The sequence below is a fragment of the Arachis ipaensis genome, chromosome B03 (genome assembly GCF_000816755.2).
Source record: "Arachis ipaensis cultivar K30076 chromosome B03, Araip1.1, whole genome shotgun sequence".
NCBI lineage: Eukaryota > Viridiplantae > Streptophyta > Magnoliopsida > Fabales > Fabaceae > Arachis > Arachis ipaensis.
Genome location: NC_029787.2, coordinates 98,741,005 through 98,760,444, shown reverse-complemented (window position 1 = coordinate 98,760,444; position 19,440 = coordinate 98,741,005). Strand labels below are relative to the sequence as shown.

Below are 19,440 nucleotides of genomic sequence, written 5' to 3'. Positions count from 1 at the left end.
AGTGCACTGGGTCGTCCAAGTAATACCTTACGTGAGTAAGGGTCGATCCCACGGAGATTGTTGGCTTGAAGCAATCTATGGTTATCTTGTAACTCTTAGTCAGGAAAACAATAAAATAATTCACTTATCAAATTTGATTGCAAGGAATAAAAGGGCAGAACACAAATTATACTTGTATGCAATGATGGAGAATATGTTGGAGTTTTGGAGATGCTTTGTTTTCTGAAATTCTGCTTTCCTCTGTTTTCTGATTCACGCACGCACGTCCTCCTATGGCAAGCTGTGTGTTGGTGGATCACCGTTGTCAATGGCTACCATCCATCCTTCCAGTGAAAAGGGTCCAGGTGCGCTGTCACTGCACGGCTAATCATCTGCAGGTTCTCGATCGTACTGGAATAGGATTTACTATCCTTTTGCGTCTGTCACTACGCCTAGCACTCGCGAGTTTGAAGCTTGTCACAGTCATTCAATCCTTGAATCCTACTCGGAATACCACAGACAAGGTTTAGACTTTCCGGATTCTCTTGAATGCTGCCATCAATCTAGCTTATACCACGAAAATTCTGATTAAGAGATCTAAGAGATATTTATTCATTCTACGGTGGAACGTAAGTGGTTGTCAGGCACGCGTTCGTGGAGGAATGATGATGATTGTCACATTCATCACATTCATATTGAAGTGCAAATGGATATCTTAGATAGGAACACGCATGTTTGAATGGAAAACAAAAATACTTGCATTAATTCATCAAGACACAGCAGAGCTCCTCACCCCCAACAATGGAGTTTAGAGACTCATGCCGTCAAAAGGTACAAAGTTCAGATCTAAAATGTCATGAGATACAAGACAAGTCTCTAAAAGTTTTTTAAATACTAGACTAGTAAACTAGGTTTACAGAAAATGAGTAAACTAAGATGGATAGTGTAGAAATCCACTTCTGGGGCCCACTTGGTGTGTGCTGGGGCTGAGACTTAAGCTAATCACGTGCATAGGGCTGTTTTGGGCGTTCAACGCCAGCTTTGGATCCTTTTCTGGCGCTGAACTCCAACTTGTAACTTGTTTCTGGCGCTGGATGCCAGACTGCAACATGGAACTGGCTTTGAACGCCAGTTTACATCGTCTATCCTTGAGCAAAGTATAGACTATTATATATTTCTGAAAAGCCCTGGATGTCTACTTTCCAACGCAATTGGAAGCGCGCCATTTGAAGTTCTGTAGCTCCAGAAAATCCATTCTGAGTGCAGGGAGGTCGGAGTCCAACAGTATCAGCAGTCCTTTTTCAGCCTGAATCAGATTTCTGCTCAGCTCCCTCAATTTCAGCCAGAAAATACCTGAAATTACAGAAAAATACACAAACTCATAGTAAAGTCCAGAAATATGAATTTTGCCTAGAAACTATTGAAAATAAACTAAAAACTAACTAAAACACACTAGAAACTATATGAAATTAACCCCAAAAAGCGTATAAAATATCCGCTCATCAGCAAGAAACAAAAATGAAAAATACCCAAACAGAAGATAATCTGCAGAAGGCATTGAAATTTACCAAAAATTTCAACAAGCAGAGCAGTAGGACTTTTGAATAAAAAATCATATAACTCCATACAACTTCTATAAAATTACAATAAAAACCAACACAAATGCGAAAGAGACGAAGAGACGACAAGCAAAATGCAAATACGAAAGAGAAGAGAAGAGAATCAGAGGCTTCACGAGGATACCATGAACTGAAAAATATGCCTACGAAGATGAAGGTGTGACGGCGACTAACCTTGCTCACAGTGGTTCGACGATTGCGACGACGAGGTAGTGGTCTTGCAGGCGGCGATGGGCAGCGTCAGCAGCTTCGGGGTCTTCGAGCTCCAAGGTCTGCGATTGAAATTATATTAGAAGAACTCAACCCTGATTATTTGATTTGGTCAAAAGGGCAAATTAGGAATTAGATAATTAGAATGAGGGTATTTTGGACATAAATTGATCTTAAAATTTCTGTCTCCATCTCAGTCCCTATGTCCCTACTTTTTGGAGGTACTGAAATACTGAAATTTTTAAGACAAAGACTGAAATTTTAGTACCAGTCTCTAAGCCAACAAACATAATACTGAGACGGAGTCCCCCAGTCTCCGTCTTAGTACCTCAAAACAAACGCTACCTAAGAGACTGGAATTTTTGGGAATGGAGACTGAAACTTTAATAACATTTTGTTCCTGAAATACCCTCATCCAAAATTTTATATTCCAAGTCTACCTTTCACCCCTAACCTCACCCCACCACCAAACCTCTACTACCAACAACAACAGTGCCATATAAAATCAGATTCAACAACAACAACAACAATCTCATAACACCATACCGAATCCCACCACCAACAACAACAATAACACCAAAAATAACAACAATATCACAACATATGTCAAAATTAGATTCAACAATCTCATAACATAAAAAGAGGACTTCAAAATCAGAATAGAAAAGAGAAGAATACAAGGGCACAGAGGCGGCATGACGGACTATCGGCGAGCACAGAGAGCAGAGGTGCAATAAACGCAACCTCAGTGGAGCGCTGCTTCGGAACATTTCCGTGTTGCACAGTCACAGGGCAAGCCGCCAACGAGAGAGAATAGAACTTCAACGGAGGCAAAACTTCGAATATGAGAAAAAAAAGTCTGTAGAAAAGTCAACACGATGACAACAGAAAAAGCAAAGCCAAACAAAGCACGACAGTCTGCCAAAAAAAAGAGAAAGACAAAGATAAGACACGACATTTTTTTTCTTTGGATTTACATAACTTCTCCTATGAAAAGCCTTGAAAAGCAAAATTTTTTAGATAAAAACTATCAAAATTTATTATTTTAACTTTATTTAATATATTTTATAATAAATAAATATTAAATAAAATAATTTAAACTGTTTAAATTGATTTTTTTTTTATCTCTTTAGTATTACTGTTTTTTTATAATTAAGAACATAAAATTTTCTTTTATTTGGTAAACCGCTCGTAATCTCTTTTCTCTCTGCGTCTTTTTTATTTTTTTTTTCTCTCATTTTATAAACTATGAAAACTAAAAGAAATTCAACTTTAATTAATTAAGTAGTTTGACTAATGCGTTAGGTTGGATAATTTGACCAATGCACCAATGTGGTTCACATTATGCGATTTTCCTCCCGACACGTTTACCCCTTGATGAAGTCGTTAGCATGCTACACTATTGCTGCCGTTTGATGCGAATGCATTTGAAGTTTAAAGAACGTGCAATTATGCTGCCATCATTCTAGCAATTGTTGGTTCTTACTCAATTTAATTTTTTTGTAATAAAGTTTTAAATATTTCATGTGATAAATATAGTTATTTTTTATAACATATTAATATCTTTTTGGTGACTTAGCTCTTTTTTGGTGACTATAACATATTAATATGAAATTAAATAGACATACACATGCAAAAAAATTATTACAACCAAGTAACTTAAGTACAAAAGTTAAAAAAAAAATCATCAAATTAACTCATCTATCAAATTCTTCTTCTTCTTCTTATTATTATTAAATTAAAGCCCTTGTTAAAGAAACAAAAAAAAAAAGATATATTTGAAAGATGAATTTTAGTTTTTAAATAAATTATTATGTTTTTTTTTTTTGGTGACTAATAAATTATTATGTTTATTGTCTTAATAATTAATATTTTTAAAATAAAAAGAATGAGGAAATTAAAATTACCTTCAAGTGTTGAAGATCAGTCGTTGATAACGTGAGCACTAAACGCTAAACACCGGATTAGTAGTTAGTAGTGCGTTACATCCACCCTTCAGAATTCGGCAAAGTGGATAATGCCACGTCAAGAACCTTCAAAATAAATAAGAATAAAAAAATAAAAAACCGTAAGAAAGGTTACTAAGTAGGAATTAGCCTCACCGGAATATTCCCCACCGACGAAGTGTATGTAGACACATGCGGCAATTTCCCGAAAACTATATATACCGATCTTTCAATCCCCAAATTTTGCCCTAGAATACGCTTCTAACAGCCGCAACCCCAAAACCTCTCTAGTCTCTACCAAACCACTCTCCTTTCCCCCTTTATCTCTCTACTCTCCTTCCTCAAATCTCACTATTTCTCACTCCATTCCTACCTCCTAATCACTCTCTTCGTAAGATTTCCCTCTGTTTTTTATTTTATTTTATTGCGAGGTTCTTCTGAAGAAGGGAAGAAAAGGGGTTTTGGGAGTTCTTGTGTTTTTTGGTTGGTTTGGTCTATGGAATTATGGATGCTGTAGAATTGCCTCTCCCCGTAGACGTGGCGGCAGCACCTAAATTGATGGGATCGGAGGGTTTTGGCAGAGTTGGGGTTTCCGTTAAGGACGAAGACCCTCGCCCCCACAGACCTTATTCTTCCTCAATTGAGTGCTGCAACTCTCGTCTTCTTGAAACTGGTTAGTGGGCACTTCAAATTTATCTATTTTTCACCTTAATTTTATTGGTAATAATTGCATGATCTCTTTTTTTAGGTATTTCTCTGCCTTTTGTGCTTTGATCTGTGGTATTCTGTTGTTTGATTGACGTGAAGACTTAACTGTAGGAGAAATCAGCTTCCAACTGTATTTTTGCACTTTTTTTTATTTGTTTATTTTATTTTGGTGGGGGTAGGGGCACTAATGGACAGTTTCTGACTAGGAAGTTTATACTTCATAAGTCATAACTTCATTAACATGGTAGTTACAACTGAAAATGATTCCAATGGCAATGAGTGCTAAAACTGCAGTTGGAATGGAAAGTGTTCCACTTGTCAATCTAGTGAGATAACTCAGCTAGAATCCCATTGTAATGGAGAGAGCATTGGCTGCATTGCTAATGCATGGCATATATTTATATGCTAGTTTAGTGTTGTTGCACAGTGGTGAAGATGCCCCCTGCTCCGGGACACTGGCCACAAGTCTCGCCCGACTGTTTAGCTTTAAATAGCTGTTATTCTTATGGTCATACGTATGGTTCCAATAATACCTGATAAGTCTCTGGGGGTAGGCACCACCTCCCACTGCCTTTTTTATGCATCCATACAAAGTGGTGCCATTTTTGGTATAACCTATTAATTTGAGTCCTATTAACCTTTTAACATACTGGTTGTTACATGATTTTATCCAGCCAGTGTTGTGACACCAGATGTTATAAGTATGAAAACCAATGCCGAGTTTCCTTCTCTCATCAAGGGTGACGAGTTATCCAAGAATCTGCCTGGTGTTATTGGCAAAATTTGTCCCGTAGATAGTGCAAGACTAGAAGGTGTACCGCTACAACGAAAATCAGCAAAATCCAGCAGGAGTAATAATAGTTCATGTTCAAAGAAGCCACGAATATCACAATTAGAAGATTTTACTAGCCCTAGTGGGATTGAGGAGTCAAAGGATAGCTCTGATAAGCTTGGATTGCAGAATTTGAAGTGTACTTCTCCAGGTATTTTCTCCTTAAATAAACTACCAATTACTTTTGTATCTTTAAGCAGTTAACTTTTTCCCTTGACTTTATTTTGGTATAGATAAAATCCAAGTATCAAAGCAGAAGAGCAATGCTAGCAAGCGTAGTGATAGGAGGAACTTTAAAATCCCATCAGTTAAGTCAAAATTTGAGTCATCTATGAAGATGGGTGCATCCATGTTTAGTTCTGCCTGTGGAGGGAACAACTTTTTTGGTATGTAATTATTAGGCCTATTGTAGTCTTTCTTCATAAAGATCCTATAGTTATCTATCTTCATAAAATTAATGTTTTCTTTTATTTATTTACTATGCATCCTACATATACACATTTTGATTGCTCAAGGTGTTTATAGCATTAACAGATAGGCATTAATTAACCTACCTATAGTTGTCTTGTTGACTGTTTGAATCTTGAATTTTGAAATCAGTATTGTTTTGCTTATGTTCGCCACTCAAAGGCATTTTATAGATGTTCTTTTCTTTGCACTTAGAGAACTGTATAGAGTCATCTATCTCAGTTCTGTTTTCAATTGCATTTCTTATCTCTAAGGCAGCATGTTCTGCAAACATATCAAAACTACAGCCTACGAATACAATTTTATATGTTCAACGGAAATACCTGATGTTTTATATCTAACCCAGATGTGGCCATAAGTCAGAAAGACAGAAAGGATAAGGCTTCTATGAGGAGACATTGTGTGTCTAAAATGAGATAGTAAATATATAATGGCTAACAGGTGTAACTATACTTGGTCAACACATGCACCAAATCCATAACCAATAAATGATCTAACAGTGGATAAATCCATACTTTATCACATAAGGGACAAGTTCATTTTAGATAATCTTTTCTTTTTCCCCACTGGAAAATTATTTATGCTCTGATTCATCCCTATGTCAATCCACAATTTGTAGGAACTCCTTACTTATTGATACTTCCAAGTTTTTAAGCTTAGACCATCTCTATAATATAAGAATGCTTTGTTTATTATTTATTTTTCCATCTATTGCTGCCATTACTCTAGAGATTAATTAGTTTTGAAATGGAATTTTTCGGAAACTTGTAGGATTATATGGTCTGAAACACGACTTTCATGATGCCACTACGCTTGTGGATGAACCACCGTTGGATGAACTCCTAAAGGGAGCTTTTGACCGGCTCTCTTTAAGCAAAGATAAAGGGAAGAATGCATCTCGCACGAATGAAAGTTTTGTGAATTCAATCAGGAAGGCTTGCTCTATTATTCAATTCCGAAACTCTGTTCAGACCCAAAATATGGCTGAGATGGATTGCTCCTCTAATAAGTCGATGTCTAATTGCCAATTGAGCTCAGGATGTGTAGGTGAAGGTTTTGGTGATGGGGATAATGAACAGTCTTGCACAACTGTCATGTCTTCATGTATGAAGGTTAGTATGAAAATTTAAGTAGTTTTGGCTTTAATATAATAATTTTGAAGTTTAATAGACTGCCATGCCGTGTCTTGTCATCTATGCTACATAATGGTAGCATCCGCCGCATTTGATTTTTTTGGCACTAAAGCAAAATTGTTGCTTGTGCTTTTTCCTGTATGCCATTATTAATTTACTTTCATCAAATAAACTCTATTTTATGTCAATTTATACTTACTGGTGCTTGACATCCAGGATCCTAGTAGTGAAACAGAAACTAGAGCTAGTCCACTTGACTTTCCATTATGTCAACCTAAAGATGTTTTGGAACGGATTGCACTCCATCCATCCCGAGATTTGGAGTCTTTGCTACTTGATGTATCCAAGCCTGCCATTACCACAAAGAATAGTAGTGACCTACGTTCAGGCAAGCAGGTATTACGTAGGCCATGTTTGCCAGCATTTCCATGGTCACATGGTTTTGGTGGTCATTCTAGAAGCAACCCTGACACGGTTAAGTTATCAACAAGTAGAAACATATGCCAAGGTAAATGGGCAAGAATAAATGTCGTTGCTAGCTCTACAGCTATTGATCGCAGTTGTTTCACAAACCTTGATTCATTCAATTATGATCAGAACCTTGTTCCTTCAACTGGTAGATCAGCCAATAAAAGTTGTCCATCTTTATTTGCTAATCTTCCTATTCGTCAGTGCGATTCATCATCTACCGTCACATGTTCTAAGGATTCTCAGGCCAATGCAGGTACAAGTTTTTAATTACTGTTAGTCTTCTTGCTCTCTTCCCTTTCAGCCGTTTGATTGATTTTTGTCCTGAAAATGTAGAATATGAAAGCCAAGCAGACACCAAATTTTATGGTATGATATTACTGAGTATAACACATCCTTTGCATGTATGTTTCCATACAACATCTTTTTCAATATAGATAGTTTACTGAAGCTGTTAGCGTGAGTAGATCTTTTTGCTATATGTCTTTCCGTTCCTCTGCTTAAACAATTTTGTTTGTGGCAGAGGAACAGTGTCCACGAGTATTAGCTGCTGCGAGAACTCTATGTGAAATTGCAATTCATTCACCAAGGCAGAACCAAGATGGATTCCTAAGATGGCAAAGGAAAGCTTCACATAAGGCCACAAAAGCATACAATTTCAAATCAACTGAGAAACTGGAACAAGTGCCCTTGACACCTGTTTCAGTGGCTGGATCTGACATGGTGGTCCGAAGGGTAGAGCAGATAATGCCCTCAAAGAAGCCAAGGATTTCAACTTTCGAAAATAAGAATATTGTTCACTCCAATAATAATAATGTTAAAAAGGGAAACTACACTTGGTCGACTTCAAAATCAAGTAGGTCATTCCCTCCTAAACCAGTTAGGGACTCAGTTTTGGAAAACAAACGCACAACTGCCAGCACCCATAGACAAAATTCTATGATGCCTCCACCTGCCAGAGATTTAGATAAGGCTTATGGTGGTCAACAGCAAGTTGGAAAGTTATTGTTGACGGATTGGAAAAGGGGAAGAGACAAGTCTGATTGATCAATTGTTATTCAGTGTAAGATGCATTAGTGGTTGACTGCTGTTGTGATTTGTAAGTGTTAGGTTAGCTTAAGGTTGCTTTGTGTATATATTAGTATATTATGCTTGCTTTAGCTGCAAGCCCGCGATGAGCTTGTTGCAAGTGCTCATGTTCAAGAGCAAACATGATTCAAATGTTGTAAGATTAAATACATGTGTACAAAACAAGAGAATTCTTTGCTTAATGTAGAGCACGAGGCAATAGCATTCTGAAGTTCTCTCCCTCTGTGATTTGGCTTCCAAAGCAATATGTGCTTCCGGGCGGTGTTTATGTGCATTGAATTTTAAGAGAGTTTTCATTGTTTATAATCGTTTGTCATGCTCCTCAGAAGCATAGAAACGGAACTAATATCGTTTTCTGAAGATATGGTTTGACTCTCAGAGATGAGGTGAAGTTTAATGAAATTATCATTTATCAACCACAGCAATATCAATAATTGAGACTACGTACCACAATGATATATAGTGTGCCTTGCTTATTTGAATTGGATTAAAAGCTGGAAATTTATGAAAACATTTGGTCGAGTAGTAAAAGGAGTGCCATGGCAAATGTAGGATCAAAGCCAGGGTGAACAATTAAGTGAAAAATGTCTATCCCAAAAGAAACGTGTTCGGAATTGGCTTCTTTTCTCTTGATTTCAGCCACCACACTCTTGGACTTATCCAACACCTTACATGTTCTATCTGCATAGGAACCTTCGACTGTAAACGCGGCATGTCCATGTCGTTTTTTATCTGACTCTGGACCTAATAAACCATACACGCATGCCTCAACCCTGGGATTGCCATTGCCCTTTAAGATATTCACACGCTTCCTCACACAACACACTGCACTCTCTTTCTCTCTTCCCTCATTCTCCCCTTCGTACACATACCAGCTATATACAAGTCCAAGCTTCTGCAATCAAAACAAAAACAACACATCTGAGTAATTGTCAACTCGCTTAGCAATGCTTAAATGGGAAATATATATACCGTGCGGCGGCGGTGCATGGTGAGGAGAGAGTTTCCAGAAGCATCCATGAGAGTGAGTTGGTGAGGGTGGACGCTGTAATTGTCAACTCGGTACGCCAGATTTCCACATGAATCGATGACTGTGAATCCTTTGCAATTAATGACAAGGGATTTTTTCCAAACTGTTAGACAAGTCCCCAACCTTGTTCCTTCTGTAGTAGGGTACGTTATTCTTTGCACCTCACTATGATCATGATCCTCGTGCGCCACTGCTCTTGACACAAACTTGAACCTTGATGACAACACCCTCATCGCTCTGCTTCAATATTATCTCTCTCTCTCTCTCTCCCCGTTGTCTACTACATGCTTTATTGTAAGATGATCTACGTGTTTACACCACTAGTGGTTGTTACACTTCCATTGAATTCAAGAAAAATATATTATAAGGTAAATCACAATGTGCACATGATATTAGGTAATATTGTTGTAATACTCGTACATTTTAAAAATAATGTCCCTGTCATTTTGTGAAATATAAAGATATCAGATGTAATGTTACTTAAATTTGTTTCGTATTCGTCACTTATAAGCCTATCGATAACACATTTTATGAATGAGCAATGTTAGGTAATTAATTTTTTTAATTATTTTATTTATTTTAAATTTTAGATTTTAAATTATAATTTTTTAATTTTAAATTCTAAACTGTAAACCTAAGTATTNNNNAAGTTGGTTCAATTTTTTTATGAAATATAATAAAAATAGCAGATATAATAATATTATTGGCTAAAGATGTTTAATATTAACAGGGAGGGAGTGGTACAACTTATCAATAAAAAATGTTGAAGTTGGTTTACAATTTGCCGCTACCAACAAGGGGGACAATACGATTCTTTGAAGCACACGGAATTCTTTTGGAAGCTTGTATCATAGGACGAGAATGTTTATGTACCTTTTTTTGGAAGTTCTGCTGTCTTCAACCACATGGATTATTGTTCATAGTCATTTCTTTGACTTCTTTCTTTCAATTCCCACCTTTTTATAATTGCTATTTGGAAAATAACAAACAAATGCAGTTTAATAAAGATACAAGTTGAAGTATGAACACTCATGATGGGTGTCGAAATGCAAACGTCACCTGCACAACTCCATGGTGGTGGTCTCTCAGTTCATCAGGGATATCTATGCCTCACTTTTTTTAATTTTGATATTGGGATAAGTACAGTGTATAGTTGGGTTATGGGAGCGTAGGGGGCTTAACCAAGATGTGACGACTGTGATAAACAAATCGGACGGTCCAATTTGGGGTAGAGTAATCGAACGGTCCAATTAGAGACATCGTAGGTACACAAATTGGACCGTTCGATTTGCGTACTGTATGCCACACGTCAAACATGCATGCACCCCCAGCCCCTACTTGTATACTACCCGCTGATTACTCCATCCCTTTCACTCTCGTTTCATTCTTTCCTCACTCACCCCAAGTCCCCAACACCACCTTCAACCACACTCATTCCACTTTTCATTGTTGATTTCACTCTCTATTGTCGATGAAATCGGACCTGAGAGGAAAAAAAAATTGGACCACCAACTTTCAACAATGCCAAGGAGAAGAAAAATAAAAGACGTTAATCGTCCGGAGCTCCACATTACTAATTATTTTGATCATCCTAATTATGTAAGTTTTTATTTTTAAATATTTTAATTTAATTAAAATAATAGTGATAATGTTAGAGATTAGTAAAAATAATGTAGTAATAATTTTTAGAGTAAAAGACATATCGGTCCCTGACCTTTTTAAAATTGGACATTTTCGTCCCTTAAGATTTGAAAATACTTTTAAGCCCCTCACCTTGTAAAATCTGGGACAATTGAACCCCTCCGTCGATTTGGGTTGAAAAACGTCACCGGAGAAGGCTGATGTGGCTGGGGGGAGTGTGACCTGTTCGTTTAGGTTGCTGAGCTGGAGGGGATACTAAAAATCGAAGGACAGATCGATCCCTCACCCACAAAACGACGTCGTCCCCTTCCCTGAGCCCTATTTGATCGATAACCTTGGAGGAAGACATGGGTGTTGATGCTGCGATCGTCCATGATGAGTGAAGGGAGCTCTTCATGCACAAGACCTGGAGGGGAATCTTCATAGGCTGTGCCAGGAGGATGTGAGCGTGTTGGGATTGCGCCCAAGTGCTACTGTGGCGTCTACGCCATTATGTACAAGTCAAGAACGACTAGTAACCCTAATAGAGTGTTTCTTGGGTGTCCACTGTTCAAGGTAAGTGAGCGATTTTTACAGTAGTTGGATTATAGTGTGCTGGGTGTTAATGGGTGATTCACTGAAATTTTGTTCCAGGCTAAAGAACCGTATTGCCGGTACTTTATCTGGCTGGATGAACATTTGAAAAAAATTAGGGCCGTCGAGTTTGAAGCCTTGGGTGCGGTGGATGAAGCTGATAGAGTAGCCATTGAAGAACAGCTGCTTCGAAATAAGGATATTGAGAAAAAAGTAGAAGAGTTGGAGAGGAAGCTGTTGTCTATGGAAAGCCAAAAAAAATTGAGTTTGTGGCATATAATTGTGATTGGTGTAGTAGTTGTTGTTGTTGCTGTATGTATGTTTAGGGTGTAAAAATGATTGATGTTCATGGAATTGGTTGTAATGGTTGATGTAAAAATGGTTGATGTACATGGAATTGATGTAAAAATGATTGATGTACATGGAATTTGTTGTGGTTGCTGTATGTATGTTTTTTTGGAATTTCTTGTTGCTGCATGCATATAATTTAGAACATTCAGACATTATTCCAAGCATTAAACAAGATAGTAATTCTGGATAGATTTAAAGCAAAACGTTAGAATGACATTGTATCTGATTTAATCCAAAACATAGCTAAACAGCATGAGTTAACTTCAAAATATCATAATTTCTGGTTGGCATGTAAACAAGTTTGCCAAGATTACTTTGCTAATAAGCATTATCTAATGTCATGCTAATAACTAGCCAAAAACAAAACACATAAATCATGCTACTTTGTTCACTTCTTCTGAGGCTTGAGAATTCTCTTTGTGGCACTGGTAGCTGCTTTCATGGTCTCCTTCGAGGGTCCCCTGCTGGTTGGAGTTTTTTTTGTGTGTGGTGTTGGATTTGTTGGTGGATTTGCACTTGTTGGTGGTCGAACAATTGGTTGCTTGGGTCTAAAAGTATGAGCAGCATTGGAGTCTGGTTGGTCCATTCTTGGCACCTGGGATGGAGGTCTGAATGGAGTCTGTGCTGGAGCTGAAGGTTGGGCCATAAATGGTGCAGGAACTGGTGCAGACCCAGCTGCCTCCCCAGCACTAGGTTCACCCAATGTTTCACCCTGTGATTGATTTTGATCCTATGTAAGAAAGACACAGCAATGTAACCAAATGGGGTAATTAGTGCTTAAGCAGTATCAATTATGTATTACTGACTAATAATAAGAAGCATAAAATGGAGGGGCTGATTAGTGCTTAACCAACTGAGGTCTAAAGCATTTTTGGGTGCCGGCTTACCTCTGGTGGAGGGGCTGATTGTGAAAGGGGAAGCAGCACCAGAGCTTGTGAGTTGTCAACTGTCTTCTTGGGTTTCTTCTTCTTTGGTTTCTAGTTCGGGTTGCTTGGAGCTCCTTTACAAGTTTTATAATTATGCCCTTTCTCGTTGCACTTGCTACATGTAACCTCGAGTTAGGAAACATGCAATAAAAAGCAAAGATGAAAGGAAGAGGCCAGGAACACCATCCATTCATTCCCACAAATGTCCGAAGATTATGGCCACGCAAAATGGAGAATAGAGATGGACCCGTACTCGCTTCGCTACAATATAACTTGGGAAAATACGTGACTGATGAATTTTTTTAGATGATTAGATGATTTTTATGGCTTGAGATTGGGTGGTAGGAGTACCTACAATTACAATTAATGGATGCTGATAAAATAGCTATTAATAAGTAAGGGAATTATAGAGTTTGATATTCTTTCTCACCTATAAAATTTTCGAAAGCTTATCAAGTCATTATAAGTAACGAAAATACCTGAGCTTAGATAACCACACAAAAAAAACACTTAAATTTAATTTAAAAATAATTTATGAGGTCTGTCAATAAATTAAATATAATAAATAGAGATAAATTCTAGAATATTATTTAGAGTAAAAGACAAATTGGTTCTGACGTTTTTAAATGCGGACATTTTCGTCCCTCAAAATTTAAAAATACATTTAAATCCCTCACCTTATAAAACGCGGGACAATGATATCCCTCCATTGAGTTGGGGTTGAAAACAGCAACGGAGAATGCTGATATGGAAGGGTGGAGTCTCAGCTGCCGTTTTGGTTGCTGATGTGGATGGGAAACAAATTTTAAATGGACAAATTGGTCCTTGTGACTCAAAACGACGTCGTTACCATGCTTGAGCCTTATTTGATCGAAATCCTTGGACGAACTCATAGGCTTTGATGCTGCGATCGTCTATGACGAGTGAAGGGGGTTCTGCATGCACAAAACCTGGAGGGGGATCTTCATGCGCTGTGCCAGGAGGATATGAGCGAGATCGGGTTGCGCCAAAGTGCTTCTGCAGCGTCTATGCCATTATGTACAAGTCAAGAACGACTAGTAACCCTAATAGAGTGTTTCTTGGGTGTCCACTGTTCAAGGTAAGTGAGCGATTTTTACAGTAGTTGGATTATAGTGTGCTGGGTGTTAATGGGTGATTCACTGAAATTTTGTTCCAGGCTAAAGAACCGTATTGCCGGTACTTTATCTGGCTGGATGAACATCTGAAAAAAATTAGGGCTGTCGAGTTTGAAGCCTTGGGTGCGGTGGATGAAGCTGATAGAGTAACCATTGAAGAACAGCTGCTTCAAAATAAGGATATTGAGAAAAAAGTAGAAGAGTTGGAGAGGAAGCTGTTGTCTATTGAAAGCCAAAAAAAATTGAGTTTGTGGCATATAATTGTGATTGGTGTAGTAGTTGTTGTTGTTGCTGTATGTATGTTTAGGGTGTAAAAATGATTGATGTTCATGGAATTGGTTGTAATGGTTGATGTAAAAATGGTTGATGTACATGGAATTGATGTAAAACTGATTGATGTACATGGAATTTGTTGTGGTTGCTGTATGTATGTTTTTTTGGAATTTCTTGTTGCTGTATGCATATAATTTAGAACATTCAGACATTATTCCAAGCATTAAACAAGATAGTAACTCTGGATATATTTAAAGCAAAACGTTAGAATGACATTGTATTTGATTTAATCCAAAACATAGCTAAACAGCATGAGTTAACTCCAAAATATGATAATTTCTGGTTGGCATGTAAACAAGTTTGCCAAGATTACTTTGCTAATAAGCATTGTCTAATGTCATGCTAATAACTAGCCAAAAACAAAACACAGAAATCATGCTGCTTTGTTCACTTCTTCTGAGGCTTGAGAATTCTCTTTGTGGCACTGGTAGCTGCTTTCATGGTCTCCTTCGAGGGTCCCCTGCTGGTTGGAGTTTTTTTTGTGTGTGGTGTTGGATTTGTTGGTGGATTTGCACTTGTTGGTGGTCGAACAATTGGTTGCTTAGGTCTGAAAGTATGTGCAGCAGCATTGGAGTCTGGTTGGTCCATTCTTGGCAGCTGGGATGGAGGTCTGAATGGAGTCTGTGCTGGAGCTGAAGGTTGGGCCATAAATGGTGCAGGAACTGGTGCAAACCCAGCTGCCTCCCCAGTACTAGGTTCAGTCATTTTTTCACCCTGTGATTGATTTTGATCCTATGTAAGAAAGACACAGCAATGTAACCAAATGGGGTAATTAATGCTTAAGCAGTATCAATTTTGTAATACTAACTAATAATAAGAAGCATAAAATGGAGGGGCTGATTAGTGCTTAACCAACTGAGGTCTAAAGCATTTTTGGGTGCCGGCTTACCTCTGGTGGAGGGGCTGATTGTGAAAGGGGAAGCAGCACCAGAGCTTGTGAGTTGTCAACTGTCTTCTTGGGTTTCTTCTTCTTTGGTTTCTAGTTCGGGTTGCTTGAGCTCCTTTACAAGTTTTATAATTATGCCCTTTCTCGTTGCACTTGCTACATGTAACCTTGAAGCTTCTTTTCAGCTTTTCTCCTTGCATATGAGCCTCAGCAGGGTCCTTGTTGCGGTTGTGCACCTTTGGCCGCCCAATAGGCCGTTTGATAGGTGGCGGGGCAGGCCTCAGCTGCTCAGTTGTGGTCCAGAATTCTTCACTAGGAACGGGCTTGATGCAATATGCATACGTCTTGTGAATGGACTCCATACACAACCATGGATGCACGTAATCTTCAACCTGGTCATGCCTCTTTCTGATAACAGCAATAGCATGTATGCACGGCATGCCTGCATAAGCAGCAAAAGTTACATGTAAACCAGCATAATTTTACATACGAGGAAAACATATTAGTTGGGCTTAAACTCTTTACCAGTCAATTGCCAGGTGTTGCATGAACAGGTGTGCTTGATTAGATCCACGTCCACTTTCGTCTTCTTTCTGGTTACCTCAAACCTTTTTCTTTCATTGTCCCCCACCCACTCAGCTATCCACCTACTGCTTGGTTTTATCTTCATATGCAACCTTTTCTCTTGAACTGGTGCTAACTTACCCCTATGGTGTTCTAACAATCTAATGTGCTTGGTCATCCTTCTTATTAAGTAGCACCTAATCTCCTCACACATTGTCAAAACTGGTTTTACTCTGTATTTTACTACCTTTGCATTGAACACTTCACACATATTATTAGTCAGGTTATCCACCTTGGGTCCATGACTAAAATAGGCTTTAACCCAGGTGGTAGGTTCAAACTTCATCAAATATTCCCATGCCGCATTGTTAACCCCCTTCAGCCTATCCATTTTCTCCTTGAATTCTGGTTCAGTTGTACACCTAGCACACTCCCACACAATGTCTCTAATGTGCATGTCTTTGAACCTATTAATAAAGTTCTTCCATATATGCATGACACAGTTTCTATGATGTGCCCTTGGCATTACCTCTTTTAAGGCTGGCAGCAGGCCCTACTCATTTCCACCAACAATTAAACAGCATTATAGGCTAACCTAACAAACTCTACAACTAAGCACATTATAAGCTAAGTCAATAAACACCAAAAAATAAACAGCAAATAGGTTAACTCAATAAACACCAACATCTAGACATGTTATATGCTAATTCAATATACAACAAGATATAAACAGATTATAGGCTATTACCCTAAACATCAGCAACTAAGCAGATTATAGGCTAATTCTATCAACAACAACAACTAAGCAGGTTATAGGCTAATTCTATCAACACCAACAACTAAACACATAAAGGAGAGTAAGATTGTTACCTTTTGCTGGTCGGACATAAAGTTCCAACCGAATTGGGAGGCATCACCCAGGTCTTCCTGAAGTAGTGTAAGGAACCATTTCCATGACTCCTTCGTCTCAGATCTTGCAACAGCAAATGCCACAACATAGAACTGATTGTTGGCATCCTGTGCCACTGCTGATAGTAACTGGCCTCCATGGTATGTCTTAAGAAAGGCCCCGTCTAGATGGATGAAAGGCCTACATCCACTCTTGAAGCCTTGCTTACAGCCCTCGAAGCAGATATATATCTTATCAAATACAGGAAGGGACTGAGGGATAGGCTTCACATCAATTCTTGCTGTTGACCCAGGATTACTCTTGAGAATCTCCATCCCATACTCCTTGAGCTTTCCATACTGTTCTTTTTCGTTTCCCACTAGCCTTTTCTTGGCTTCCTTTACTGCCCTATATACCATCTTCGGATGCACAACTAAGTTAAACTCTTCTCTGAGAAAATCAGTTGCCTCATTAGTTGTCATATGAGGTTGACTTCCCATTCGCTTTTCCACCTTCTTACTGATCCAGTGTTGATCAGCAGCATTACTACCCAGATCTCTTGCACATGTGTGCTCAGACTTGTAAGTCTTAACCTGGAAGCATAGCAGTGTCTTGTTGTAAGATAGATGTGCCAGCCATGGACAGTTTTCACCTCTGCATGCAACTCTCACCCTTTCCTTATCATTCTTTATCCACAACAATTCTCTCCCCTCAGCTATGAACATATCTTTCACAACCTCTTTGAAGCCATCTATGGTTACAAACTTGGTACCCACCTCAAACCTCCCCTCTCCAAATCCATAGTCTTCATTAAACAATGGAAATTCATGCTTGTCTCCCTCATCCTCTGAGGACACTGGTGTGTGAAGGTCCTCAGATGCATACTCATAAACCGGGTCATCATCATCTGATTCCTCCTCATTCACATAGAGCCCTATTGGAGGCCTGTCATTGGGCTGCACAGATGGAACATCTTCTTCAGCATGCACAGCAGCACCAGTTTTTTTGGGCTTGTGATGAGGAACACTTCCTTTGGGCTTGGCTGTAGGCCTCGTTCTTTTGGGCCTCGCACTAGGCCCAGCTCCTTTGGGCTTGGCAGCTGGCATGGTACCTTTGCCACTAGGCACAGCTACAGTCTTTCTCCCAGCACCTCTCTTGTTCCCACTTGACTCTGCCCCTGGCCCTTCCTTGACAGTGACCCTTCTTCTTGGCATCACTTTCTCCTTTCCTTTCACAGTGCTTCTTTTCTTCATAAGATCATTCTCCTCATCACAACTACAGGAGTCATCATCAGAACCAGTTTCAGTGCCATTCGGAGGAGGTTTATACAACTCGTCCTCCCCACTACCATTCCCATCCCCTGCTGTCCATGGTGATGACTGAAGCTCCCTCATGATACTGTCCACATCAACTGCATCATCAAATTCTTCCGGCCCCTGTTCTGCAGCAGCTTCTTCTTCCACAATCTGTGGCTCATCAACAGGGTGATCGAAGTAAATATAGAACTCGTTGATATTTGAATTCTTCAACTTGTTCTCTCGCATTTCATTAATTCCAGCATCCCCTCTCAGTATGTGCATTCCAGACTCAAGATCATTACTGGTTGGGTCATACCAATAGACTGCCCTGTATGTTTGATGAGCGGATAATTTATACGCTTTTTGACATTGTTTTTAGTATGTTTTTAGTAGAATCTGGTTACTTTTAGGGATGTTTTCATTAGTTTTCATGTTAAATTCACATTTCTGGACTTTACTATGAGTTTGTGTGTTTTTCTGTGATTTGAGGTATTTTCTGGCTGAAATTGAGGGACTTGAGCAGAAATCAGATTCAGAGGTTGAAGAAGGACTGCTGATGTTGTTGGATTCTGACCTCCCTGCACTCAAAGTTGATTTTCTTGAGCTACAGAACTCGAAATGGCGCACTTTCAATTGCGTTGGAAAGTAGACATCCAGGGATTTCCAGAAATATATAATAGTTCATACTTTGGCCAAGAATAGACGACGCAAACTGGCGTTCAACGCCAGCTCTCTGCCCAATTCTGGCGTCCAGCGCCAGAAAAGGATCCAAAACTAGAGTTGAACGCCCAAACTGACACAAAAGCTGGCGTTCAACTCCAAGGAGGACCTCTACACGTGCAACACTCAAAGCTCAGCCCAAGCACACACCAAGTGGGCCCCGAAAGTGGATTTATGCATCAATTACTTACTCCTGTAAACCCTAGTGACTAGTTTATTATAAATAGAACTTTTTATCATTGTATTCACAGTCTTGGTGACTCCGGTTCCCCTCTGGGGCCGAGACCAATGAACTCCATTATCACTTATGTATTTTCAAACGGTATAGTTTCTACACTCCATAGATTAAGGTGTGGAGCTCTGCTGTTCCTCAAAGATTAATGCAAAGTACTACTGTTTTCTATTCAATTCATCTTATTTCGCTTCCAAGATATTCATTCGCACTTCAACCTGAATGTGATGAACGTGACAATTATCATCATTCCCTATGAATGCGTGCCTGACAACCACTTCCGTTCTACATTAGATTGAATGAGTATCTCTTAGATCTCTTAATCAGAATCTTCGTGGTGTAAGCTAGAATGATGGCGGCATTCAAGAGAATCCGGAAGGTCTAAACCTTGTCTGTGGTATTCCGAGTA

The 19,440-nt window shown here is 38.9% G+C and overlaps 3 protein-coding genes across 8 annotated transcripts in view; 1 reads left to right on the top strand and 2 right to left on the bottom strand.

Moving 5' to 3' along the window:
• LOC107630746 lies at nt 3,919–8,673 on the top strand. 3 transcript variants are annotated; one of them, XM_016333966.2, is made up of 7 exons: nt 3,919–4,427; nt 5,137–5,445; nt 5,528–5,680; nt 6,534–6,874; nt 7,112–7,619; nt 7,700–7,732; nt 7,887–8,673. In XM_016333966.2, exons 1-7 carry the CDS (start codon nt 4,259–4,261, stop codon nt 8,408–8,410), a joined length of 2,037 nt encoding a protein of 678 aa, XP_016189452.1. In that variant the 5' UTR covers nt 3,919–4,258; the 3' UTR covers nt 8,411–8,673. The 3 variants fall into 3 exon arrangements, with proteins under 3 accessions (XP_016189452.1, XP_020974793.1, XP_016189453.1); XM_021119134.1 differs by having other exon boundaries at nt 3,920–4,427; nt 7,700–7,767; nt 7,887–7,969; XM_016333967.2 differs by lacking the exon at nt 7,700–7,732 and having other exon boundaries at nt 3,920–4,427.
• Nucleotides 8,840–9,969, bottom strand: LOC107630748 (protein LURP-one-related 17). The gene is made up of 2 exons (XM_016333968.2): nt 9,425–9,969; nt 8,840–9,347 (listed from the first exon to the last, which is right to left on the bottom strand). The coding sequence occupies exons 1-2, from the start codon at nt 9,713–9,715 to the stop codon at nt 8,955–8,957; spliced, it is 684 nt and encodes a 227-aa protein (XP_016189454.1). The 5' UTR covers nt 9,716–9,969; the 3' UTR covers nt 8,840–8,954.
• The window catches only part of LOC110270253, an 11,264-nt gene continuing 4,240 nt past the window's right edge, over nt 12,417–19,440 (bottom strand). For 2 of the 4 annotated variants that reach the window (XM_021119133.1, XM_021119132.1), the window contains 4 exons: nt 16,763–18,413; nt 15,854–16,445; nt 15,496–15,770; nt 12,849–13,099 (listed from right to left, as the gene is read on the bottom strand). In XM_021119133.1, the coding sequence (XP_020974792.1) occupies nt 13,025–13,099; nt 15,496–15,770; nt 15,854–16,445; nt 16,763–18,413 (2,593 nt within the window). In that variant the 3' untranslated portion in view covers nt 12,849–13,024. Of the gene's footprint in view, nt 12,778–12,848; nt 13,100–15,495; nt 15,771–15,853; nt 16,446–16,762; nt 18,414–19,440 lie in introns of those variants that run through there. The other 2 variants (XR_002359567.1, XR_002359568.1) reach the window with 2 other exon arrangements.